General features: G+C 49.0%; 2 protein-coding genes across 8 annotated transcripts; one reads left to right on the forward strand and one right to left on the reverse strand.

Moving 5' to 3' along the window:
- Positions 1-914: 914 nt before the first annotated feature.
- Positions 915-5,627, reverse strand: MICOS13 (mitochondrial contact site and cristae organizing system subunit 13). Its single transcript, XM_077842090.1, has 4 exons — positions 5,479-5,627; positions 2,873-3,029; positions 2,090-2,141; positions 915-1,139 (listed from the first exon to the last, which is right to left on the reverse strand). The coding sequence occupies exons 1-4, from the start codon at positions 5,508-5,510 to the stop codon at positions 1,042-1,044; spliced, it is 339 nt and encodes a 112-aa protein (XP_077698216.1). The 5' UTR covers positions 5,511-5,627; the 3' UTR covers positions 915-1,041.
- A 65-nt stretch (positions 5,628-5,692) lies between these two features.
- On the forward strand, positions 5,693-24,067 carry HSD11B1L (hydroxysteroid 11-beta dehydrogenase 1 like). Of its 7 annotated transcripts, none has more exons than XM_077842082.1 (10): positions 5,693-5,819; positions 7,644-7,749; positions 8,377-10,204; positions 11,412-11,594; positions 15,825-15,955; positions 17,186-17,297; positions 19,371-19,462; positions 20,999-21,092; positions 21,689-21,854; positions 22,224-24,067. In XM_077842082.1, the coding sequence occupies exons 4-10, from the start codon at positions 11,510-11,512 to the stop codon at positions 22,408-22,410; spliced, it is 867 nt and encodes a 288-aa protein (XP_077698208.1). In that variant the 5' UTR covers positions 5,693-5,819; positions 7,644-7,749; positions 8,377-10,204; positions 11,412-11,509; the 3' UTR covers positions 22,411-24,067. The 7 variants fall into 7 exon arrangements, with proteins under 7 accessions (XP_077698208.1, XP_077698209.1, XP_077698210.1 ...); XM_077842083.1 differs by having other exon boundaries at positions 8,377-8,444; positions 10,059-11,594; XM_077842084.1 differs by having other exon boundaries at positions 8,377-8,444; positions 10,073-11,594.
- Positions 24,068-24,518: the final 451 nt, after the last annotated feature.

A 24,518-nucleotide genomic window follows, 5' to 3' on the forward strand; every position in this document is an offset into this window, starting at 1 on the left:
AGGACTTCTGGGTTCTACCTCCCGCCACTAGAACAATAGGTACTTTATGCATAAAGGTATTCCTTGATCTGCCACTGACTTGCTGAGTACCTTTGCCAAGTCCCTTCACCTGCCTGTGACTCTTCTTCCTGCCTGCTTCAAAGGTACGGGGAGAGATAATGTCTGTAAAGTACTTAGAGATCAGCTATTAGAAGAAATGGAGGAGAGAAGAGAAAACTTATCTGCTACTGCTTTTACTGGGCCAAATAAATCATTTTGTGTATCACGTTCTCAAATAAGGAATTTCACGTTAAATATATATTTTTTGAAGTCTGACACTTTTCATGTAGGATATCTAATTTTCCCCCTTTGCTAAAGAAGAGTCTGATTTGGCCATCCTTATCTCACAGGCTATCCTATAGGAGTAATCCCACTGAATCCCATCGATTTTGAGGCCATAAGAGACCATCTATGATCAATAGATTCAGTGCTGCAAGATCAAAATTATTCAGCATTGGGGGGACATGGCCTGGGATAATGTGTCAAAAACCCCTTGTCACTCCCACAGTTTAACATTCTTAGGGCAGTAAGGGGTAAAAGCCCCCTTCCTCTCCATTTGATAGAGTTCTACAGTAATTTGCAAAATCTGTTCTTGGGCCAGAGCTTTTCATACTGTGAGTGGCTGGTTAATTGTCCTAGGATTCTTGTTCGTTTGTTTAGTTACATAACACTGAAATAGTTGGCACTCACTTTCCAGATGGATGAAGTTTCTTAAGGGTCTATTTAGACTGTAAGCTCTTTACGGAAGGTGTATGTGTGTGTACAGCACCAGCATAGTGGGGCCCTGATCTCCTTTGTGGCCTGTAGGCACTACTGTAATAAAAACCAACAATGACTACAAAGCCTGCATGCTAACACCAACCCACGTGCAAAGGGAAATTCCAGAGTCTTTTATTGGAGCCTTTGCATGGCTGCGCTGCCCTCTAGTGGTACATACTACATCTCATCCCTGAGACTGTAGCATTGAGGAAAAAGCAAAGGCTGGAGGGAGAGTTTGAGTGTTCATTTGATGAGGTCCTTCATGTACTTCCAGCCATCATGGGTGTATTCACGGACCTTGGTGGGAGCCACAGATAGAGCAGACACAGTGGCCTGAACTCCTGCAAGAAAAGTAGCAGAGAGAGGTCCTGAGAAGAGCATTAACACAAAGCTGAATTTGCTACTGTTATTCATGATGGATCACACAGATCTCCCCATTTAATAGGTGAGATCTATCCTTATGAAAGGAAGTTTCAGACAAACCTAGGCATCATTCTTGTCTCATCTGGCATCACCACCTCAAACCAGGTCTGAAGGATGGTTTTGTGGTTAAAACAGCACCAGGACATGGGGAATCTGGGTTCTTTTCCTGGTCCTCCACAGACTCCCTCTGTGTAACTTTAGGCAAGTCACTTATTCTCAGTGGGCCTTAGCAATTTGCTAAGTGTTTGCAGAGTGCTTTGAAATGCTCAGATAAAAATTGCTAGAGAAGGACAAAATATTATCTTAAGGTGGTACAGGAATAAAGGGAAATGTCTTCCCTTTTCACACTAGCCTAGTAGGGCAAAGGTTGAGTTCAACTGTACTCAGTATCCTTATACAACAAGTCAGTTGGGTTTATAAACTCTTCAATCCTTCAACAGAGATGGGACTTCTCAGGAGTAAAAGTCGTCATAGTGTCTCTTTATATTGCTACCTCCATGATCGTGGTCAGTTTTGCTGTCTTAAATAACCTGCTGCATAGGTAATAATAATAAAAGTCCCTAGTTCTTACATAGCACTTTCCATCAGTAGATCTCAAACCGCCTTTTTTACAAAGGAAATCAGCATCATTATCCTCATTTCACAGATGGGGAAACTGAGGCACAGACTGGCAGCAACTTGGCCATGGGCACCCAGTAGGCCAGTGGCAAAGCCAGGAATTAGAACCCAGGTGTTCCAATCCATTGCTTCATTCACTAGGCCACACTGCCTCCCTTCCTTCAATCTAATGGGCCAGCATTCTAGGATAAGTTGTATCACTGATCGTAGACCTATTCTATAGCTTAGGCAGTGAAGGGTCAAGTCTTACCTGTGTTCCAGGATTCAGAGACAGAAAAGTCAAATTTTGGAGCGGATGGAAGCTAAAAAAAAAAAGAAAGAAACGGGGGGGGGGGGGGGATCAGAAGTGTTTGTGGACACTAGCTACATACAAAATGGCTAAACGATGGCTTAGAAGGAATAATGAAAAACAAGCTAACACAGACTCCCTGGGTCACCTTGGGCAAATCACTTAAGCTCTGATTCAGTTGACCCAGCTGTTAAATTGGGTCAAAGAGTAACATTTTCAAAAGCAGCTTTGATGCCTAAGTCACTAAGGTGACTCTGAATTGCTCACAATCTAAGGACACAGATTAGGTGAGGGGAAAAAACAAAACCTGAACAAAAACAGTAGGCAATTTATACACAACTTGATTAACTATAAGCACCATGGCAGAAATGGGTCTTTAAAAGGGAGGATCGATGCATTAGTGTTTGTAAAGTATTTAGAGATCCTCAGAGGAAAGATGGCTCAGGAATACCAGCTATACAAAAAAAAAATCTAGACATTTTCATTTTCTCATCCTTTGCAAATTATCCCTTTCATGTCCCACCTCAGATAAGTTCTCGCTCTCCAAACAAGTTTAAAAATCTATTCTCCTTCCATTCCCCTCGAATTAAAAAAAATAAGTAAGGGGGAGAAGTCTGGCTCCATTGAAGTCAATGACAAAACTCCCGTTGACATCTATGGAGCCAGGATTTTTCCCCAGCACTTTCCCTTCCTCCCTCAACACCAAGCCAATTTGCTAACCAGTCTTATCTGCACAGTCCTTACCTCCCAGCCTGTGTAATCTGTCCATTCCTGTATAGCTGGAGGCAGTGCTGCTCGAGCCTTTTTGAGGGCCTCTGCTCCTTGACTGCCATTTCCCAGAAGCCCCTGATCATATGCCACGTACATGGCACCTCCAGCCAGGCTGCCTTTGACGAAGAACCTGAGAGGGAACGAGTAGCAACAGAAACCCAGTTTGCATGTAGAGCTTTTCAACCAGCAGATCCCAATCTCCAGAGGGGATCACAAAAGGCAATCGGGGTAGAAGGACATAGTCACAAGGCATTAACATTTTATTACAATCTAAAGCAAAGAAAATCTAGCTCTCCCATCCCCACTCTCACCGGTCAAGATCAAGTATTCTTTGTCAACCTCTTAAAGCCACACACAAATACATTATATAGGCTTATTGTTGCTACTTTTCTTAAAAAAATTCTCATAATAAATGTAAGGGGAGACATGAAAATATTTGACTTAAAAAAACACTGCCAACTATTTCAAGAACTAGCTGTGGGTAAGAAATCCATATTTAATGAGGTTTCCTATTGCATCTCACGAATAAGCGCTCAGATTACCTGATAGAAATGTGTCCCTCTAATGCAGTGAATTACATTGCAATTAGCATCTCACTCCAACCCATTCTGAATTTGTTGTGTGTTTAAGACTCAGACTGAGTGTTGGGTGTGCAAGGAACACAAGTCTGGACAACAACTGGTAATCCTGCAAAGGGGGAATGGAGATATTTGGCTTGGGCCCTATTTGCTTCTTAATGATGGATAAGAGATGCCTGTGGTATTTATTTTTCCTCAGTCAAAAGGAAGGAGTTGTGCTTTGTTTTTTACCATTACAAACTCAGGTCCTGTCTAATCTCCAAGACTCTATAGTAACTAGAGACCATGTCATATGATGACATCACAAGAGCAGAGGGTGTGAAAACTACAGCAACTGAGAGGGCAAGGGATTTATAGTCAGATTGTTTCAAATGCTGCATTTGTTGGCTGATCTTTAACGGCAATGCTTAGCTAACATGGTGGAGAAAGGAATTCTCTGTTAAAGATTCAACACACCTGGCACCACCCCCACTTCAGCTAATTCCACCCCTTCCCTGAAAGGTGTGAGCTCAGAACACACACCATCCCAGGCCCATAGTTGGGCTCCCAGCACAAAGCCGAGGTGGGGGGTGCCCAGCTTGTTTTAGGTTTTTTTAAAAAAACATTTCTGGCCCCCGTTACCCATGGTAAGAAAGCAGATTGTTGCAGGGAAGGGAACCTGAGGGCGGTGGAGCTGGGAACTTGGGGAGAGGCACAGGGAGGAGAGCGTGTAAAGCGGCACTTGGAGGAGGGGGAGGGGAGGCTGAAAGGGGTCAGGTGGAGCAGGCAGAGGGGGGAGGGGTTTGGGGGAATGCTGAAGGGGCAGCTGGGGGGGTAGCCTGGGAGGATGCTGAAGGGGACAGTTGGGGGGGGCCCAGGGGTGGTGAGGGGGCAATTGGGGGAGGTGATAGGGGCAGGTTGTGGGGGAGAGGACCAGGGCAGTGAGGGACAGTTGGGGGAGGCTGAAGGGGGCGGTTGGGGGTGGGGGCAGGGTAGGCTGAAGGGGACATGGGGCTCTGAGGGGCAGTTGCGGGGGGGAAGCTGATGGGGGCAGGGGGGGGAGGAGCCTGAAGGAGGAGGTGGGGGGACAGGGGCGCTGAGGGGCAGTTGGGGAGGCTGAAGGGGGCTGTGGGGGGGCAGGGGCGCTGAGGGGCAGTTGGGGAGGCTGAAGGGGGCTGTGGGGGGGCAGGGGCGCTGAGGGGCAGTTGGGGGAGGCTGAAGGGGGCTGTGGGGGGGCAGGGGCGCTGAGGGGCAGTGGGGGAGGCTGAAGGGGGCTGTGGGGGGGCAGGGGCGCTGAGGGGCAGTGGGGGAGGCTGAAGGGGGCTGTGGGGGGGCAGGGGCGCTGAGGGGCAGTTGGGGGAGGCTGAAGGGGGCTGAGGGGGGGCAGGGGCGCTGAGGGGCAGTTGGGGGAGGCTGAAGGGGGCTGTGGGGGGGCAGGGGCGCTGAGGGGCAGTTGGGGGAGGCTGAAGGGGGCTGTGGGGGGGCAGGGGCGCTGAGGGGCAGTTGAGGAGGCTGAAGGGGGCTGTGGGGGGGCAGGGGCGCTGAGGGGCAGTTGGGGGAGGCTGAAGGGGGCTGTGGGGGGGCAGGGGCGCTGAGGGGCAGTTGGGGGAGGCTGAAGGGGGCTGTGGGGGGGCAGGGGCGGTGAGTGGCAGTTGGGGGAGGCTGAAGGGGGCTGTGGGGGGGCAGGGGCGCTGAGGGGCAGTTGGGGGAGGCTGAAGGGGGCTGTGGGGGGGCAGGGGCAGTGAGTGGCAGTTGGGGGAGGCTGAAGGGGGCTGTGGGGGGGCAGGGGCGGGGAGGGGCAGTTGGGGGAGGCTGAAGGAGGAGGTGGGAGGGGCAGGGGCGGGGAGGGGCAGTGGGGGAGGCTGAAGGAGGAGGTGGGGGGGCAGGGGCGGTGAGGGGCAGTTGGGGGAGGCTGAAGGGGGCGGTGAGGGGCAGTTGAGGGGGCGGCTGAAGGGGACCGAGGGGCCCACATTGGCGGGGGCACTGCGGGGACCGAGGCGCGGTCCGTCCCGCCCGCCTCACCTGACGACGGGGAAGACCCGCGAGGAAGCCATGACGGGAGCCCAAGGGCAGCAGCGAGCGCCCGCCCGGCCGATCCGCGCCGCAAAGGCTTTCGGGCGTTGTAGTCTCGGCTTCCGGCCGGTCACGTGGCCAGCGCCGGCGGGCGGTGACCATTGTTACCCGCACAGAACACCGCCCCCGCCCCCGCCGGCTAACCCACGTGACCCTGGGCGCCCACACACTTCCGCCTCGGTAGCTGTCATGGCGGCCAGGCCAGGTGCAGGTGAGGGCGGAGCCAGACACGTGACCTTCCCCGCCCGGGGGACGTTCCCTGCCTCGTCAGGTCACCCCCCTGCAGCCAGGTAGGTGGGGGGGTGGCGTGGGCCGGGCCTCCCAGCCCAGCCGGGGGTCCTGGGTCTAGTGAGGGGGTGGGAGCGGGGAGGGTGCAGGACGGAAAAGCACCTGCCCCGGGCAGCGAGCGAAGCGAAGCAGATGCGCGGCGACGCTGCAGCTCTGCTCAGCCCCCCCCCGCACTAATCCCGCTCCCTGCAGCAAGCCGCAGCACCTCCCGGGCCCGGCAAACCCAGCCCCTTGTTCCCTCCTGCGACCTGCCCTCCGCTGTCCTCCCAGCCGGCCTGCCGCCTGCGAGAAACATCCCTAAGACATCGCACGTACAGTGAAATAAAGCGATAGGCGAGCTCCCGCCGGCTCTTTAAAAATGTACCTCGCCCCTTCGCCACCGTTCCCGCTCCCTGCGGTAAGCAGCCTTCTCGCGGCTACCCCCGTCTACGCTAGGAGCATCCCACCAGCAGCCCGGCGCAAAATCTTGCGGCGTGCACTGAAAATGCATCTTGCTGTCAGCCCAGTTGACCCCTGATACATGCAATAAAATTCCATTCGCTGTTCTCCACGCAGGGTTGCAACATGTACTAAAATCACATTTCGCTTAGCCGCACCGTGGCTAGACCCACGCATTGCACCCTTAGCGACTCAGCTCCGCTGCACGCGTTAAAAATGCCTTTGGCTGTTGCTGACCTCATCCTGCTACATGTAAATATAGTGGATCCCTCCATTATCTCACAATAAGGCACCAAGATATAAAATGTATCTATCTCGGTGACATCCCATCACCCCTGCTACCTGCAGTTAAATGCAGCCCGGCAACAAGTAATGAAATCCATCTAGCCATGACCTATTGCAGGATAATCTGCAATAAAAATCTTTGCAGCTATTATTCCTGTATTTGTTTTATTATTTACAAGCATTCTGTAGAGTCAGATACGGTGTTTTCTCCTGTTTACTGTTTAGGGCCCCAATCCTGCAATGGGCTTTCTGTGAGCCTGGATCTTTACCCCTATGGGGTTTCCCACTGGAGTGCTGCAGAAATCAGTGGGAGGAAATAACTTGGGTTCAGCTTGTCACGGAGTATGTGGGGCCTTGTGTGTAAGCCCTGATCTTGTTTGCCCTTGAAATCATTGGCAAAAATCCCATTAACTTCAATAGGAACATGAACAGATGCTATGGCCCTAATCCTGCAATTAGATCCTTGTGAGCAGACATGTCTCAATGTGCAGCCCCCTTCATTTCAGTTGGGCTTTATGTGAATGAAGGAGTCCATCCCCACAGATCTAATTGCAGGATTGGGTCACAATTTCTGTGAAAGTAAATTTAGCTGAAGTAAGACTCTCTGACCACCATTCTCCTGGAACCTTGCTGGAAATGGGATATTTATCTCATGGGGCTGCCGGAGCGCAGAACTCTGCCAATAGGAATTTATTGTTATATTTGGGAGGATTTAAATGTATAGCTACCAAGCCTCAAAATTAAGGTAATACAGACAACTTTAAAACCACCCTTCTATATGTGAATTCTTTACCCTGGTTGTTATCAACAGCACTTAAGATGACTACCGCTGAAAGAGAATACAGGAGAAAAAAACATTTTTCACTGCCTTTTTTCCATTGATTGACTTTGTGGCAGTTGACAGCACTTTGCATGTAGCCTTTCCCCCCTGTCATTTGTTTGGGTCTTTCACACACCAACGGGAAAGCCAACCAATTTTTAAATATAGGAAAGTGTGGTTGCAAAGCCCTGGAAATTGGCAGCATGTCTTAGAGATAAGTGTAACCTCTGAAACAATTGTTAACTCTTTTAAAAAATGATCTTGTGTTGACTGTCTCTTTAAGTGTTAAGGGGAGCGGCTAGTGATGCAAAAACTATGTAAATGAAAGAGAGAGGAGAGAGAGATCAGAAGAACTGGAGGAGTGTTTCTGGCAAGTGATGCCCAGTTTGGTAAGTGGATGATACTAGTATTCAGTATATTTCAGTGCTGGGTTAGGTCTTTAGTTTTCCTTTTTCAGATCATGTCCTTAAAGGAGGAGTAAAGAAGTAAAATTCCCCCCCACTTCTTGTCCAACACTGTAAGCTTGTATGTCACGTTAAGTGTGCCTAATACACTGAGATCCTTTGGGATGGAAAGTGGGATATAAATTTAACTTGTCGATATTTTTACTGGGGTTTGGAATCAGTTTTAAATGTTACATTTTAGGGGCAGGGTGAGCTTAATTATGTTTATGGTGCTGAAAAAATGTCTAATTTATTTTGCATTTCAGATTTGATATATTTTGAGGTTTGTGGGAGTTTGTAGCACCGCATGTTGCATAATGTATGTGTCGGGCATTTAGAATCTAAGGGAAAGTTAGATTTTCAGTTCATGGCTAAAGCTGGGAGTTGGTGCTGATTCTTAAAAAGAAAAGGAGTACTTGTGGCACCTTAGAGACTAACAAATTTATTTGAGCATAAGCTTTCGTGAGCTACAGCATCCAATGAAGTGAGCTGTAGCTCACGAAAGCTTATGCTCAAATAAATTGGTTAGTCTCTAAGGTGCCACAAGTACTCCTTTTCTTTTTGCGAATACAGACTAACACGGCTGTTACTCTGAAACCGGTGCCGATTCTGCAGTTCGTTGCTGGGATGTTCCATTAAGGGTAAAAGTGACTTTTTAATTCTTTTTTAATCCTGTTCATTCAAGAAAGACAGACAGATACAGGGCATGAGGAAGTGCTGTTTCATTGATAGCCGTTTTGGAAAGATTGAGTGATGATGAGAGTTTAATGCCTTTCCTGTCCATATCACTGACAAATCACAGTGAAAGCAAGTTAACAGCGTCTGATGGCTGTGTGGTGTCCTGCATGTTATGAGTTTGGTAGGTCTGTCCATTTCTCTGTGGATAAGTGTCTACATGACAAAGACCATCAACAATCTCATCAGAGAGGCCAATGACTGAAAGAGCTAAGGAAGCCATAGCCCTTTTCTCTAGAGGAGCACCTCCGAGTTCTGGGTTGAAGTATGATGTATTGGCAAAAGTGGAAGATCAGATACTACTAAAGTGCTTAGGTAGATCAATGAGCACAATGTAAAGACCAAAAGAGGGCGGGAGGGATGGGCGGATAGGTACCTTCCCAAATAGCTTAAAGGGTTGCTAAAGGATGGTTGTGTAGCTAACGCACAGGACTGAAAGTCAGAATTCCTGAGTTCTGTTGCCAGCTCTGACCTTCCTCTCTCCGTGCATCAGGGGGCTCCGAGGCCAAATTCATTAATGTTTAGAAGTTGCTATGTAGGGTAGTGTACTACAGGCCTGATTCTGATCTGTCTCCACATTTGCCAGGGTGCGACTCCAGTGACTTTAGAGGAATTCCTTCCTATTTACACTGGATTATGCAAGCTCAGAATCAGGCCCCGTGTAACCCCAAAAATGTAACATAATTGCAGTCAGCTATTTTATGTGTCCAGCCACGGCTGGCTGCAAGCCAAATACCACCTACCTAGAAATAAGCTTGAGGATTTCAAAAGGCAAGGATAAAGAGCTGCATGTTCTGTAGTTTGAGTTTTGCTAATCAGAATAGAAGGAACGTTTAGACAGGTTACCTTGGTTTTAAGTGCCCCTAACATACACTTTTTATTGTTATCACTCGAAATGCTTTAATGATTAAAAAAAAAAGTCATTTGTTAAAATTAAAAAGATGAGTAACTCAGTAGGGGTTACTCTAGTAACCCACTAAAAGATACGTGCTTTGTTTAAGATAGCTATAAAAAATTAATTAAAAGTAAATACCTCAGAGCAGTCCGAGGGAGCTTTTTTTCAGGCAAGAAGCTGACACCCCAAACTCCGCAGCGGGAAGGCAACTGGCCATCGACGACCTGCTGTCACTTCCTCTAAACCATGTCAGACTTTGGAAATTATGTCTTGGAATGCTCTAAATCTGTTGCTATAACATAAATGTGTGTGTGCTTAAGGCTTAATAAAAAGTCGTTTTAAGTAAAAGCATCCTGATTTGTATCAATCATGTATTAGACAGAAAAACAGTGTCCCCATTGATTTATTCCTGACCCTGTCTGGAAAAAAAACAGCTAAATAACAACTGCTTTGTATTCTGAAACCCTGAATAACAGATTGGCAAGCTAGTTGCCAGGAGTTGTGGTGAGGAAGGGCATGATTGATATAAACAGTTTGTTTGTTTATTTGCATATGTAAGGCACTATCATTAGATTGGCCAGTTTGTAGAATGCATCTGATTTGTCAAAGATTTCTTTGTCCATAGTCCTCTAATTCCAGGGCAACTGCGTCAAACACCATATTCCAGAGCAGAGTCAACTCCTTTGAGGAGAACCTTCTAGGAGGGATTGCCATGTAACAGCAGAGCAGATTACAAATTCCGGCCAGTTACGAAAGGTAGCATCTAAACAGGTGAGTCTTAAGGCTTGAATTTCAAATAACTGTGGGATCTAATATGGGGAAGAAGATCCAGGGTCCAGGAGTGGAAGCTGATCAAAAGATCAAGCCCAGTATGGCAAGGCACTCTCAGCAATGTCTCCAAGCCAGAGTGAAGGGGACAGCTGGAATATAGGAGGGCAAAGGAGGTTGGTTTGGGAGGATCTCATATAGACACTGCTTCTGATCTCGCGTCTACATGTATAATTCCATTAACTTCAGTGGAGTTGCTCCTGGTTTACACCAGTGCAAGAGAAGAGAATCAGGCCCTGATGAGCAGCCAGTGCCTGTTCAGATAATGCCGTCAGATCTGGAGGTGCAGGAAGGTCTGTGCAAGTGACACCCCCCCGATCCCACTTGGGACAAGCTAAAATGCTACGGGGATGTTCGTTGCTCAAGTTGCCTGGGACTGACTGAGAACTCCAAGGTGGCAATTGCTGGGCACGCCGAACACTTCCCTCTTTCATCTTGGCTTTCACCAGGACACATCACAGACTGCCCCCTTCCCCCATGCCTCCAGCTACTATGATTGGACCACCCCCCTCCAGCTGCCGTTGCCCTGGAGTTTGGGGCAGGGAGGAAAGTTGCCCGCTCTGAGCCGTCTGTAAATCAGCTCTGCTCTGTTGATTTTCAGGGCCGATTTACACTAGCTGGGGCTCTGGCACTGATTCTGGAGCCTGGAGTTCGGGGACCCAATCAAATGGTTCTAGTGGGGGAGACTTCGGCCTGCCCTGGGAGCAGCCATTGCACTATACCTCTGCTTCCTTTCCTGTTAGCTTTTAACCACAACAGGACTTTGCTTCTTGCTTTGTTATTTATTGTCCTGCATCCGGTTACGAGGGGCCTTATCAAAAATGTATCAAAGGTCCCAGGGGAACAAGAGAGGCACAGAGTGTTAGCCGGATTTATCCAGTCTGTAAATGAATTAGACCGTGGAAAGCCAAGCGGCTTGCACTGCGTCCAAGGGGAGACTCAGCCTTGCAGTGTTGGGATCAGGGTCCTACAGGGCAGCTTGAATTTACACCACGGGAATTCGGGTGGAAGCTGCTCCTTCGATCAGCTGGGCCCTACCTCAACCATCAACTGCAGCTATTTTGCTACCGGGCCTCCCCAACCTATTATTAGCTGCCAGGGGGGACTTCCCTTGCCAGTTCACACGCTTGCCATTACGCTGTTCACACAGGCCAGCTTGTTACACACGGGGCAGAGGCTGACGGCGCTTGGGACACTGCACTCAGCCTTGAGGCTCTCTTCGTTCATTCCCCCAAGGCTTCGGGGAGGATGATCCCACCTGGGAAAGCGCTTTGTGCTGCTGGGATTATAGCCGGGCTCCTGGCTTTCTTTTGGAGAGACACCTTTAACCCAGGTAGGCGGAGAGAGGAAACAGCCAGAGCTTGGAAAGAGGCTTCCAGCAGTGCTGGAACAAATTGTATAGTGTGTGTGTGTGTGGAGGGGGGGTGTGTGGTTTGAGAGCCATTGAACCAAACTCTAACGCTTGTCTGTGATGGAAACCGCTTCCCGCAGCACCCCCAATTCCAGCACCTATGGAGGGTGAATGGAGGAGGGGGAGTGTTCCCAAACTGTTGTCTGTGGAATGCTTGCCTGTGGTCTAGAGAGACCACAGGTAGCTGCCTCTCCTTGTTTCCACCTGCAGAGAAGATCTGGGAATGAGCGACCGGGGATGGATTGCTTCATGATTCCCTGTTCTGTTCATTCCCTCTGGGGCACCTGGCATTGGCTACTGTCCGAAGACAGGATACTGGGCTAGATGGACCTTTGGGCTGACCCAGTATGGCCATTCTTATGTCTGTGAAAGCAGCTGGGATCAAGAAAGAGCCAACCTAGCTGCATTTATTAGGGGCCATTCCTATATGCGAGGTAGAGGACAGGCAGTGTGGTCTAGTGGATAGTACACTGAACTGTGACTCAGGAAACCTGAGTTCTGTTCCCTTCTCTGCCACTGACCAGTGGTGTGACCTTGGGTATGTCACTTTCCTTGTCTAGCTCCATTCCCTCACTCCCATTTTTTGTCTGTTTAGATCATAATCTCTCCCAGTGCCTCATTTTTCCACCTGTAAATGGGCAAGCCCCTTCATTTTCAGTGTGAATCCGTTCTTACTGAAAAAATCCCGGGTTTTACAAAAAGTAGTATTCCTTTTTTTCTGATTTTCACCCTACTTTTGTATCATTCAGATATATAAAAATAACTGGTTTTATTAGGGAAACGCAGTACATTGCATGAGATCTATGTATTACGATAATACATTAGTCTGTGTGTATACTCAAAGCTGCCTGTTGAAATAAGGCTCTGTATTAGTCTAGAAGATACACACAATAAACAAACAGGCCTGCACGCAAGCTCTGCAGTGCGTGCGCATCTGAATGTACTGATGAATGTCACGCCTGCCACATATACTTTTCAAGCTGTTAGCAGATAACAGTTTAAAGATTTGACACACTACCATGGGAAGAAAGTGAAAATCTGTAACAGAATACGTTTCAGAACACAAGGAAGTATTCAAAATTTAAAAAAAAAACAAAACCGGGAAAAGGACGAAGTTGAGTGTTTGTGCTGCAAAAGATGTATCCCAATTATTAAATGTAAACGGGGCCGGCTCTAGGGTTTTTCCTGCCCCAAGCAAAGAATTTGCCGCCCCAAGCTCAGAGAGCGCAACTGTCCAAGCGAAAGAAAAGGGGTGGCCAGAAAGCCGCCCCTGGAATTGTGCCGCCCTAAGCATGTGCTTGCTTTGCTGGTGCCTAGAGCCGGTCCTGAATGTAAATATTTATAGGCTAGCAGTTCTAAGTCTACAACAGTAAACTCATCGTTCTAATGAACAGTTTGATTTGGGGATTAGCGATCTATTGTTTTTGAAAACTCAAAGATGTGTTTTGAGTTCTGTGTTAATTCTGCAGCAAACCATGTTGAATTCCATTCATCAAAGCATTAATCTACTGACTGTTTTTCCCCTGTCTTTCCGTCCACCGAAATAAACCCGGATATTCACCCAGAAAAGATTATTACTAGTTTTTTCCACCAGTTTTCACCTGTTTTTGTTGTTGTAGAAATAAACACCAACCAATTCCCGGGAAAATAAAAACCGAAAACAAAGGGCCCTAAAAATAGGTAATAACAGGGCTTCCTGTTTATTTAGACTGTGAGCTCTTTGGGGCAGGGATTGTCCTCACTACGTGAACGTACAGTGCCTAGCGCAAACGAGCTCTGATCTCAGTTGCTGTTGTACAAATAATAAGGAAAGAGGTACTACAGTAGGAGCAGCAGTGCCAGCAGGAGTGACCCGCTCCCATCAGGGCTAGGGGAACGTAGAGCAGATATGCAAGACAGCTGCAAAGGTTCAGTAAGTGGTCACAGACCAACTGGTGACATTTCTGCACAGAGTGGGGTAGGAGAGCTGGTGGCACAGCCATCTCTATTAAATGCTCCTTAGACCCTATGATGAGGATGTCCAGGTGAATAAAGACCGCTTTAATATAAGTCTTACTGGGGCAGATGGGCCTCTTCAGATGTGTTAGGCGGCTCACCGAAGAGAAGGGAAACTTTGATTTCAAACCCAAGACATCAGGCATGGACAGCCAGCATGTAAAAGCCTGTCAATAGACATGCTCATGGGAACTGATAGCCACGTTAAGTGTACCCCAGAGAGCTAGGGCGTTCCCTGCAAGCAGCACACTACAGCCTTCCTTGCGTGTTGTAACAGGGCAAGGAGCAAGTGAGTAAGCTGAAATCTGCACGTTGGAAAGTAGGAACACTGACTGGGAGAATTTTGGAGCTATGTGTGGTCTTAAAGGGGAGAAGAAGAAATGTGATGTGTACAAGAGACCAACTGGAAGGGTTGTAAAGCCAAGATGCTGGCGGAGGGTTACCAAATCCTCAGGGAGTTCAACATCTTAAAACAGTATTGGAGTTGTTCTGGATGAAACCATGCAGAAGCATGTGATAGAGGTTACCAGAAAGTCAGACTGACTGATAAGGGTCAGACTGTTCAGGGAAGAGGTAACGAGCCATATAATACGGGGGTATTTACTAAAGTTAGGAGTGGATCAAAGAGTAAAAGAGGAATTTTTCGATGAGTTGTTGTTGTCCTTTATTGGAAACATACCATCCAACGAGAAGATAATTATCAGAGCAGATCTAAATGCACATGTTGGAACTGGAAAGACTGGATATGAAAATCCATGGAGGGCACAGAACTGGAACCAGAAACTCCAAGAGGACACGATCCTACAGACTTGTCTTGCGCTGGGCTTGGTGATCGTAAACACATGCTTTCAGAAGAGGGAAAGCCACCTTGTAACTTATGCCAGTGAAGGATACAAGTCCCAAATTGATTTCCTTGTAATGAGAAGAAGGAACAGATCATGAATAATCGATTGGAAGGTAATACCCAGCAAGCGCATTGTGAGACAGCACAGACTTCCCCTTATGGACTTCAGAATGCGACAGAATGCGGAAATATCTGAATGCCTGGGCTCCAAAAAGGCCTAAGTGGTGGAAACATAAAGATGGATGTGAAAAAACCTTCAAACAAGGAGAAAGGCGTAGACTTACTGACTGGTTCAAACTAACATCAGCTCTGCTGGAAACGGCACATGAAGACCTAGGAGTGACGAAACCAGTGGCAGATAGGATAAGAAGAGAGACTTGGTGGTGCAATCCTCAAGTTCAATAATCCATTGAGGAAAAAAATAAGAGCACCTTCAAAAAAGGGCAGGCCAATAGCTTGAGCAGTGATAAGATGGCATCTTTTGAGGCAAAAAAGGAGGCTAAAAGGTGTTGCAGCAGCTTAAAGTATGGTCTGTGACGAGCTATATAACTGACAAGGAGGACATGAGGGAGGGAAGACCATCTGTAGACTCACCAAGGCAAGAGAGAAGATGATGAGGGATGTGAACAAGTTTGCTTACATTAGAAATTAATGTGGCATATTGCTAATGAATGGGGAATCAACCAACAAAGTTTGGAGTGATTATTTTTCAAGAGTGATGAATGAGAAATTAAGGACACGTAAGCTGAACTGGGATGTGATAAATTACATAGAATCATAGAGTTGTAGGACCTTGAGAGGTCTTCCAGTCCAGTCCCCTGCACTCAAGGCAGGACTAGAAGGCATAAACGAAGAGAAGTTGAAGAGGCGCTTAGGAAAATGAAAAAGGAGAAAGCATCTGGCCCAAATGAAGTATCAGTGGATGCGGTGAAGTCCTTGAGAAGGGAAGGCATCAAGTATTTTACAAGTTTGTTCCATGGTATTCTTAAGAAAGAGAAAATGCCAGATGAGTGGCATAAAAGCTTTGTCGTGCCTACTTTTAAACACAAAGGAGCTCTTCCACGGTGTGTTAATGATCTTCCAATTAAGCTGATGTCACAAGCTATGGAAGTAGTGCGAGAAAAGATTACTGAAAAGTGTCTGCGTGGGATGGTTGATATCTGGAATGGTCTCTTGCCATACTTCCTATCTTTCCTACGCAGTGGGATAGTTTCCAATCTTGAGCGCTCCCTGCATCAGTAATTGTAATTCCTTTCTTTCTTCTTTCACTAACACTTTTTTCTTGTGCTCTCTCCCTCTCCCCACCCCCCAAGACAGCATCTCTGGTGCCCGAGTTCTCCTGACCGGAGCCAGCACTGGGATTGGAGAGCAGATGGCATATCACTACTCCAGGTTTGGTGCAGAAATAGTTCTGACTGCCAGGAGGGGAACACTGCTGCAGAAAGTAAGAGCCTCCTCACACAGGAGAAGGCAGAATGGGGGGGAAGATGTGGCCGTTAAAAATATTAGGATGTAGAGCTGGTCAGAAATTTTCCACCAAAACTGTCTTTTGACAGAAAACGGTGGGAGAGGGAGGGTTGACTAAATGATTTTTTACATGAAATGTGTCTGCTTTCTGTAGAAAAATGTTGATTTTCTGTCTTTGCTGAAAAACACTCCCAAATCAAAATCGTTTAATTGTGAAATGCTGCTGCAGTGCTTTTTGGGAGCTGTAGTTTGGGTGCCTTGTGCTCCCATTCTTGTCAATGGGCCAAAATCTCCAGCCGGACTTCATCTCCCACGATGCAGTGCCACCATATGACTGCCATGATGCACCACCTCCCCCCTCACCAAAGCGGGGATGCTGTGGTGCATCATTGGAGATGTAATCCAAGAGGGAACCCAACCTGTCGAGGAGACATGGGAGCACGTGACACGGGACTACAACTCCCATGAGGCACTGGAGCAGCATTTCGGAATTGAAATATTTCCATTCTCAAGCAAAATATTTCACTGAAAACTCAAAATTTTCTTTGAGGAGATAAAAAAAACATTTTCCAACCAGCTCAAATAAGTTGGAAATACAAACTCATCCATCCCTAGAGTACAGAAATCATGTGAGAACAGGCCCAGTGTAAGGTTCTGAGCTGATGGGAAGGGATGGGACTCTGGGAAGGGGAATGTAAGGACATTGCACTAGGACTGGGCTCACCTAAGCCTGTTTCAGTGTCTCGTTTGGGCTTCGTTCACATTTGGGCATATCACACAGCTCTGGCAGTGCAAAGGGGCCTTGTAATATGAGTACTCCAGGCCCCTTTGCCATGTCATAGCCTTAGGCTTGTCTGCATTTGCGAGTTATTTCAGATTAAGGTAGGTCATGAATTTAAAGCACAATTCTGGAATTGTTTTTCATGTGGACACTGTTATTCTGGGTTAAGGTCGGGTGTTATTTTAAAGTGTTATAATTATTCCTGGGTTAATGTCCTCATGTAGATAAGTCCTTTAAGGTAAATGAGAATCGCTCCCTTTTGGGTTGGATGGAAGTAAATGTGGGTGTAAAGTGTGTGACTTTGTTCATAGTTGGCTCTTCTTGACCATGGCATGAAAACAGTGAGGGGAATGAAGTAGCAGCCCCTCGTCTCTCCGCACCAAAGAAAAGTAGACTTAGATCCGTCTGTTGTTGTTATTCCCCTAGGTGATGGAGAAATGTCTGCAGCTGGGAGCAAAGCGAGTCTTTTACATCCAGGCCGATATGTCTTCCCCTCAAGCCCCGGAAAAGGTGGTGCAGTTTGCTTTGCAAAAATTGGGTGTGTATTGGGCTGTCTGAAGAAAAGCGACTGATGCTGGGGGGGGGATCCCAGGTGTCCATGTGAAAGTCAGCCTGAGACTATAACAATTCCAGATCCCCCGGGGCTGGAGGAGAATATGGTTGCAGCTGTCTCATTTTGAATGGCCTGGTGGGAAAGGTTCCCTAATAATACCGAATTCCTGGGTCTGATTCTCATTCACACCAAGGCTCCTTTGCACCTCTCCGCTCACGTAAAGCGCCCTCAAAGTGGGTGTACGTTCATATCCATTGCACCCTGCCAGAGCAGCGTTAAGGGGCCTTGCCTCAAATGAAAGTCAAGCCCTCTGTCTTTCAGGGGCGTTAGCTGATTAACCCTCATGATGCCTCTCTGAGGAAGGGATGGAGGGAGAGCAGTATTGTTCTCATTTGACAGGGAAAACTGAGGCACGGCACAGTTCAGGTCACTGCTTCAAATTCAGACCTAGTTACTATGATGGCTGGTACTATATAAATACCAGCAAGATTAGATCAGACAGATCTGGCCTAGCTGGAGACTGTTGTTCCCATGTAGGCTGTAATGAGCTCTCAGTCCAGTTCTTAATGGACACGTGTCCACATCGCAGACAGCACCATCCCAGCTGGTCTCAGGTGCTCCTTCTCATTGGTAGCCTCCACCAGGAGGCCAAGGACTCTGTGGGCTGTGGAGGTTGAACCTTTGGGAGTGGGCTCCTCTGGATCGAGGTGGAATCCAATAGGTGGGACAATGCAGGCAGACTTTCCCTGGGCCGGGGGGAAGCCGGGCTGCAGAAGGCAGGAGCAGGCTTCAGCAGAGGTCTTTGTCCTCCAGGGATGCCAAGGCTGGAAAAGAAGGATGGCCCAGTGATTAGGGTTTTAGCTGAGGACTTTGGCTTCAATTCCCTGCTCTGCCGCAGCTTTCCTAGGTCACCTTGGGTAACTCACTTCATCTCTCTGTGGCTCAGTTCCCCATAATACCCTGCCCTGCTTCACAGGGAGTTGTGAGGGTAACTACATTAGAAAGATTTCAGGGTGCTCAGACTCTGCTGTTATGGGGGTCATGTAAGTACCTTAGATAGGCCCTCATGTGATTCTGTCTCTCTCTGGATCATGCCTGGCCCAGTTTCTCTCAGGCTGCGTCACACCCAGCACTGGTAACCCAATTAAGGGCAGTCAGAACTGGGAGCCACAGTCCTGGGAAGGTCTCTATTCACCCAGCTCCCTCTGTACATCCTGCCTCGATCCTGGTAACGCAGCAGGAAATTCAGAGATGCGTGGGAAAGCTGAGCTGCAAGATTCCCCAGGTCACAAGCTGCCAAACAGGGCTTCCCTTGCTGTGCAACTCTCTTGAAGGGTTTCCTTTCATTTACTACAAACATGGTGGGTGGCTTTTCCTTTCCTGCGCTGGCTCTGCTATTGATCGGTTTAAGCCGTGTTGCCTTGGTTGGAGCCAGGCGAGTGGGAGTCAGGACTCCTGGGTTCCGCTCCTGGCTCCAAGGGTGACCTGAGTTCATTCTCTTTTGGCCTGACATGTCTTTATGTAGCCCCCATCGCTGTTGTGGCTGAGTGCCTCAGTGTCCCCACCTCAGCCAGTGATGGATGGATGTGTGAGGAGGGTACCTTGTGTGTCTATTCCAGCCTGGTAGTGGTTGAAGTCTCAGCAGTGCCCTTGATTGATAGGGGGGTGCAAACTGGGTCGAGCCAACTCCAGCTGCCTAGCGCCCAAGGGGCAGCTGTCTTTGCTGTGTGTGTGTCCCAGGGGATACTCAACAATGCCTGCAGCTACCCTCTTCTTTTGAAATGGAGATGCAGCTTGCAGGGACTACACTTCCCACCAGGCAATGCTTCACCTGGAGCCAAGTGGCACTGCAAAGAGACACCCATTGCCATCTCTTTAGGTGCTGCCTGGGGGGTCCTGAGGAGTTGCCTTAACTGGGCACATCCTGGGCTCCCGCTGGTGGACTCTTCCCAGCAGCCCAAAGGAAAGAGCTAGCTGGTTTTCTTCCTCCTTTATGCTGCATCTGTTGACCCATGGATGGCCCCGTACCTGACCCCCAGCCTGTTCTGCTGCTTGTAGGGGGACTGGATCACCTGGTGCTGAACCACATTGGCGGGACCCCTTTCCGGATGTGGGACGGAGACGTGGAACACACCCGCTGGCTCATGCAGGTGGGTTTCTGCAGCAGAGAGAGAGAGATGTGGGGCAAATGCAGATTGGGGGCAACGCCACTGAAGTTGACTCTAAACAAGGGTGAAAAGAAAAGGTCCGTAATCCTTTGCTGCTGATTGAGAAGCCCGCCGAGATGTGAAGGAGGTGGAAGTAGGTAGCTGATCTAGTTAGGTCATTGCCATTCAGCCTCCTGTTTATCCAGCTCTCTGTCTGTCTGATTTCTAGGGCACCAATCAGTGTAGTAGCTAGTGAGGGTGTGTAACTTGGCAGTGGCTTCTAGGACACTACTTACAGATGCAGGGTTTTCTGTTGAATCACTCCAGTGAGTAGCCAGCTACTGTTCTATAGATATATGGGCCTATGCCATGGTAACGGACTGATGTATATGCTAATAAGCTTGAATTAAAAGGCCTAGTAGGAGAAGGGCACCCCAACATTAGTAGGGTGAGGAAATACCGATAAGGAAAAGGGGCTCAAACACCTACTGAATGTGCATTAGGCATTAGCGTAACCTCTGATTAAAAGGTGGCACTCAGCCCATGCACTCCAGGGAGATTTCCTGGAACGTGCCAGGCCAAGCACCACTCGTGGGTCATTTTACCTACTACAGGGTTCCCTGCAAAGGATGGTGTGAGTATGCAAGTTCTGGCTGCTTGTATTATCTAGATCTACTTTGCTATGTTGTAGAGTTTGTGATAGTGCTGATGGTGCTAATAAAACTATTGCAAATTCAAAAGGTCTTCCCTAAGTCTGAGTGTCTCTCTCACATAAGCCAGGGCCCTCGCTCTGAAATTCATTGTAATACTGTGACGGATCTAGAGGCAAGCAAACACTGCCAAACCATGGAATGTTAAATTGGGAAATCTAAATAATACCTAACCAATAGATCAGGCAACTGATGTCAGGTTTTAGGACCCTCAGATGCTGAGCTGTTTTACTGACTCATCTGAGAGGCCAGATCATGTGAGTCCTACTAGCTCCATTCCAGGTTATGAAAGGGCTTGAGCCTCTTCTCAGAAGAAGAAGTAGGGGTCGGGGTAGAGAGATCCTGGAGGGAAAAAAACAGTCAAGCTCAGGAAAAAACTTAGTCTGATGTTTATTCTTTGTTAATTAAGTTCACAATAAAGGTAAACCCAGGAAGGCGGTAACTTTGGACCAAAACCAGGGTGTTAGGATCTGGGCGGGGAATGCCACTGTCTAACAGGCTGAAAACCAGAGAACAGCTGGCTGCTTCTTGGAATTCTTGGGTAAATGTGTAGCAATAACCTTAACTCTGGCCCCTCCTCATTAATCTGAAATCTTAAAGAGCCCCAAAATGTAGTGTTCCCATTATCCTATCAGTCCAGACCCCCAGATAGGTGCAACCTTTCCCTGGATGCTTTATGTAGCAAATCAAGCACCTGGCCCCTTTCATTTCATGACCTCTATCCTGGGTGGGTGACCCAATCCCCAGCCCTCCCACTGAACAGATGTTTCGTTTTGGCCTTGGCTGTCACGTTCCCATTCCTTTCACGTCTCATCTCCTTTCATTCCAGGTGAATTTCCTGAGTTACGTCGCCTTGGCATCTGCAGCTCTTCCCATCCTGGCTGAGAGTAAAGGATCTCTGATTGTGGTTTCTTCCCTCACAGGTCAGTGCTTGAAACCTGCACAGAGCTATGGCTGATAAAGACGGCAGCGCCCCCCCCGCCCCCCCCCCGCTCATGCAATGCCTCAGCTTGATCCTGCATGAGTTTCTAAGCCCTGCCTGCCGCAATCTTCAGAACTGCAGTGTGAATGGGACTCTGGCCCTTGGCAGGGCGTCTCTGGATCACATCATTTCATGTTCCTATAGGGCTTCCCACCTTCAAAGCACTTCCCAGGGCATATACCCACTGCGGTGGCCGAGTGTATGGGAGGGCAGCATCCAAACCACCACACGAGATATTTTGGCCGAGAGTGTGAACTGATTGCTACAGGCAGGGGGCAGCCCGAACAGCAAGGAATCTTTTCCCCCCACGTGCATGACGATTGTCCTAGTGCATTATGGGATTGGATGTTTCCGTCTTCTGATGCATCCACTGCTGGAATGAGGAAACTAGCTGGAGCAATGGTCTGATGCAATGTAGCAAATCCTCTGTTCCTATGTGCTCCTTCCAGGGGGTTCTCTCCCAGCTGTGCCCTCACCCTCTGTCTTGTTCTGCCAGCCGTTTCACTTGGTTTCCTCTCCTCATGTTTTCCTTTCTAGGAAAAATCTCAACTCCCTTCACAACCTCTTACTCTGCCACCAAGTTTGCTCTGGATGGATTCTTTAGCTCCCTGCGCCACGAGCTCGCTATGCAGAAGCAAGACGTATGCATCACACTGTGCATCTTGGGGCTGATCGACACTGAAATGGCTTTGGAGAAGACAAGGTATGTGTGCGTGTGTGCAGAAGAATGTGTGTGCGAGAGTGTGTGCCTGCATGCAGGCGTTCACAGGGGTGCAAGGGAACGTATGGTGCGAGAATGCATCGGTGGGTATTCCTGCATGTGCGTACATGAGTGTGAGTGTAGCGTGCCCACGCCTGGGTGTGCACTAGGGCGTGCAGGGATGAGAGTGGAAGGGTGTGCATGCATGTGCATCTGGATACGTGCATCTGGGTGCACTTGTGCATGCGTGTGAGTGTGCACGGCCCCGGTTTGCTGGTTTGCATCTTTCACTCCTGAGATGTCAGTTCGCACAGAGCAGGCCAGCGCGGTGACGGGGGGGGTTTGTATGACCGGGTGACTGTTCCCTTCCAGGGGCAAGGTGTACATGAGCGCCTATCCAGCTGCTGAAGCCGCGCTGGCCATCATCAAAGGCGGAGCCACCAGGGCACGGGAGGTGTTCTACCCCTGGTGGCTGGAGCTGCTGTGCTGCCTGCGGGACTGGTTCCCCAACCAAAGGGATGTCGTTATACAGAGCTTCTATAACTACACCAGTGCCTGAGTGATGCAGAACCGCCATTCCCTTCGCCCTGCAAGTACAGGCGCAAGGCCCTCGGCTCCTGCTGAGGTCAAGGTCAGCCATTGGCTTCAGTGCGAGCAGCATTTGGACCTGGAACAAGAAATATCCGGAAATCCTTGGCTAAGGGTCCAGTAGCAACCTTAGCTCTGACCCCTCCTCTGTCCCCATCAACCTTAGCTCTGACCCCTCCTCTGTCTCCATCAACTTTAGCTCTGACCCCTCCTCTGTCCCCATCAACCTTAGCTCTGATCCCTCCTCTGTCCCCATCAACCTTAACTCTGACCCCTCCTCTGTCTCCATCAACTTTAGCTCTGACCCCTCCTTTGTCCCATGAACCTTAACTCTGACCCCTCCTCCATCCGTATCAATGTCTGACCCTTCCTTCTTCCCCATCAACCTTAACTCTGACCCCTACTCTGTCCCCATCAACCCTAACTCTTTACCTGTTCTGCTCCCTGTCTGTGTTCCATGCATGCTCCAAAGACCTTGCACTGTCGTCTGATTGACGCTACCTCAGCGTCTCATGCCCCTTGCCGCATTGACTCCAGCCTCTGCAGCCTCATCCATCCATTCATATGGGCTGGAGTCTCCCCTCTGCCCCAGCCCACGATCTCCCAGGGCTAGGGACAAAGACTTCTCAGATGCAGGATAGAAACCATCCTCCCAGCTGGGAAACCTACCTGTCACCCCCACCTCAATGACACCCCCCCCCCCAGCTGCTATGGAATCCAGTGGATTTTGTGGGTGCTCCGCCCTTCTGAAAATCAGGCTATTTTAAGACCCGGGCAAAGCTAATTTGAATGAACGAGCGAGGCAGCTTGGCCACCGCAAGGTGGCAGTAGTTCGCAGTGATTAGCAGCGCAGAACCTGAGCTGTGGACAAGATTAGTTCGGTGGCTTTCTCCAGGGCATGGGGCCAAATACCATTCAGTTAAGCTCAGGGAATTCACGTAGTGCTTCTAGTCTGGCAGCGTAACGGTAGCAGTGAACTGGGCCACAGAGGGGTCTCGCACTCAGACTAGTGCTGGGCCTGGTGCTTATAACTCAGGTAACTGACAATGCCCAAGTAACTGTCGTACAAGGTTGTTCCCATGTGAGCCGAGTTGTTAGATTCGTTCGTGCACTGCCTGGAGGGGGAGGGATGGCGAACAGCTGCGGGGTGGTCTTTGAAAGAGATGGGTGAGACGGAGAAAGTAAAAACAGAGCAGAGACGAAATCCTGCCTCAGTGGAATTTTGCTGGCTTCTAGGGGACCAGGGATTTAAGAAGGAAGGGTCTGTTTGAGTGTGGGTAGCTACTTGGGAGTGGAGACAGTAGTCAAATCAGAGAAATGTAGGGCTGGAAGGGACCTCAAGAGGTCACCTCGTCCAGCCCCCAGTGCTGAGGCAGGATTAAATATACCAGTCCCCAAAAGTTTACAGTCTAAACAGACCAGAGGCAGATTATTATAGCCCTGTTGAATTGAGTCCCAGAGAGAGGTGGACTGACTCGCCCAAGGTCCTACAGGGACTCTGGTAGAGCTGGGAATCAACCCCCAGGTCCTAGGCCTTTAATCACAAGACCACCCTGCTGCCCTAACAACAGAGCTGTTCACAATCAAGATGAAGGCAGAGAAAATAAAGCAGAGTTGGGCAAAAAGCCCCCGAGCGTTGTGTTTCCTGCAGGCGTGCCGAGCCCGGCCGTCCAGCTTCCAGATCCGTCAGAAACGTCCAACCTCAGCCCCACGCCAACAGTCGGCCCCTGCTTGGCTTTCCAAAAGCAGCATCGTTTCCGGTCTAGGCTGCAGGCTGTCTTAGCGCTCCCGGGTCCAGAGTGGCTCTATTATTCAATTCTGGATGTTGGGGAACCGTCTTTCCGTCCATGAGCAGTGGGGCTGGTGGAGGCTGAGGGTACGAGCAGGAACTGTAGACGACTCTTAGGGATCCAGCCCAGAGTTCTGCTTCCTCCCTTGTGCAGCTGGACTCAGTGGCATTCCAGCAGCACCTCGCAGGCTGGAGAATGCCCTTTAAGGATGTGTGGAGGGGATTTGGAAGTGGCTCCGGGGGCAGGCCAAGCTGTTTGGGATGGAAAGAATGTCTCTGCCCTTAGTCAC

Source organism: Eretmochelys imbricata, chromosome 25, assembly GCF_965152235.1.
Source record: "Eretmochelys imbricata isolate rEreImb1 chromosome 25, rEreImb1.hap1, whole genome shotgun sequence".
NCBI lineage: Eukaryota > Metazoa > Chordata > Testudines > Cheloniidae > Eretmochelys > Eretmochelys imbricata.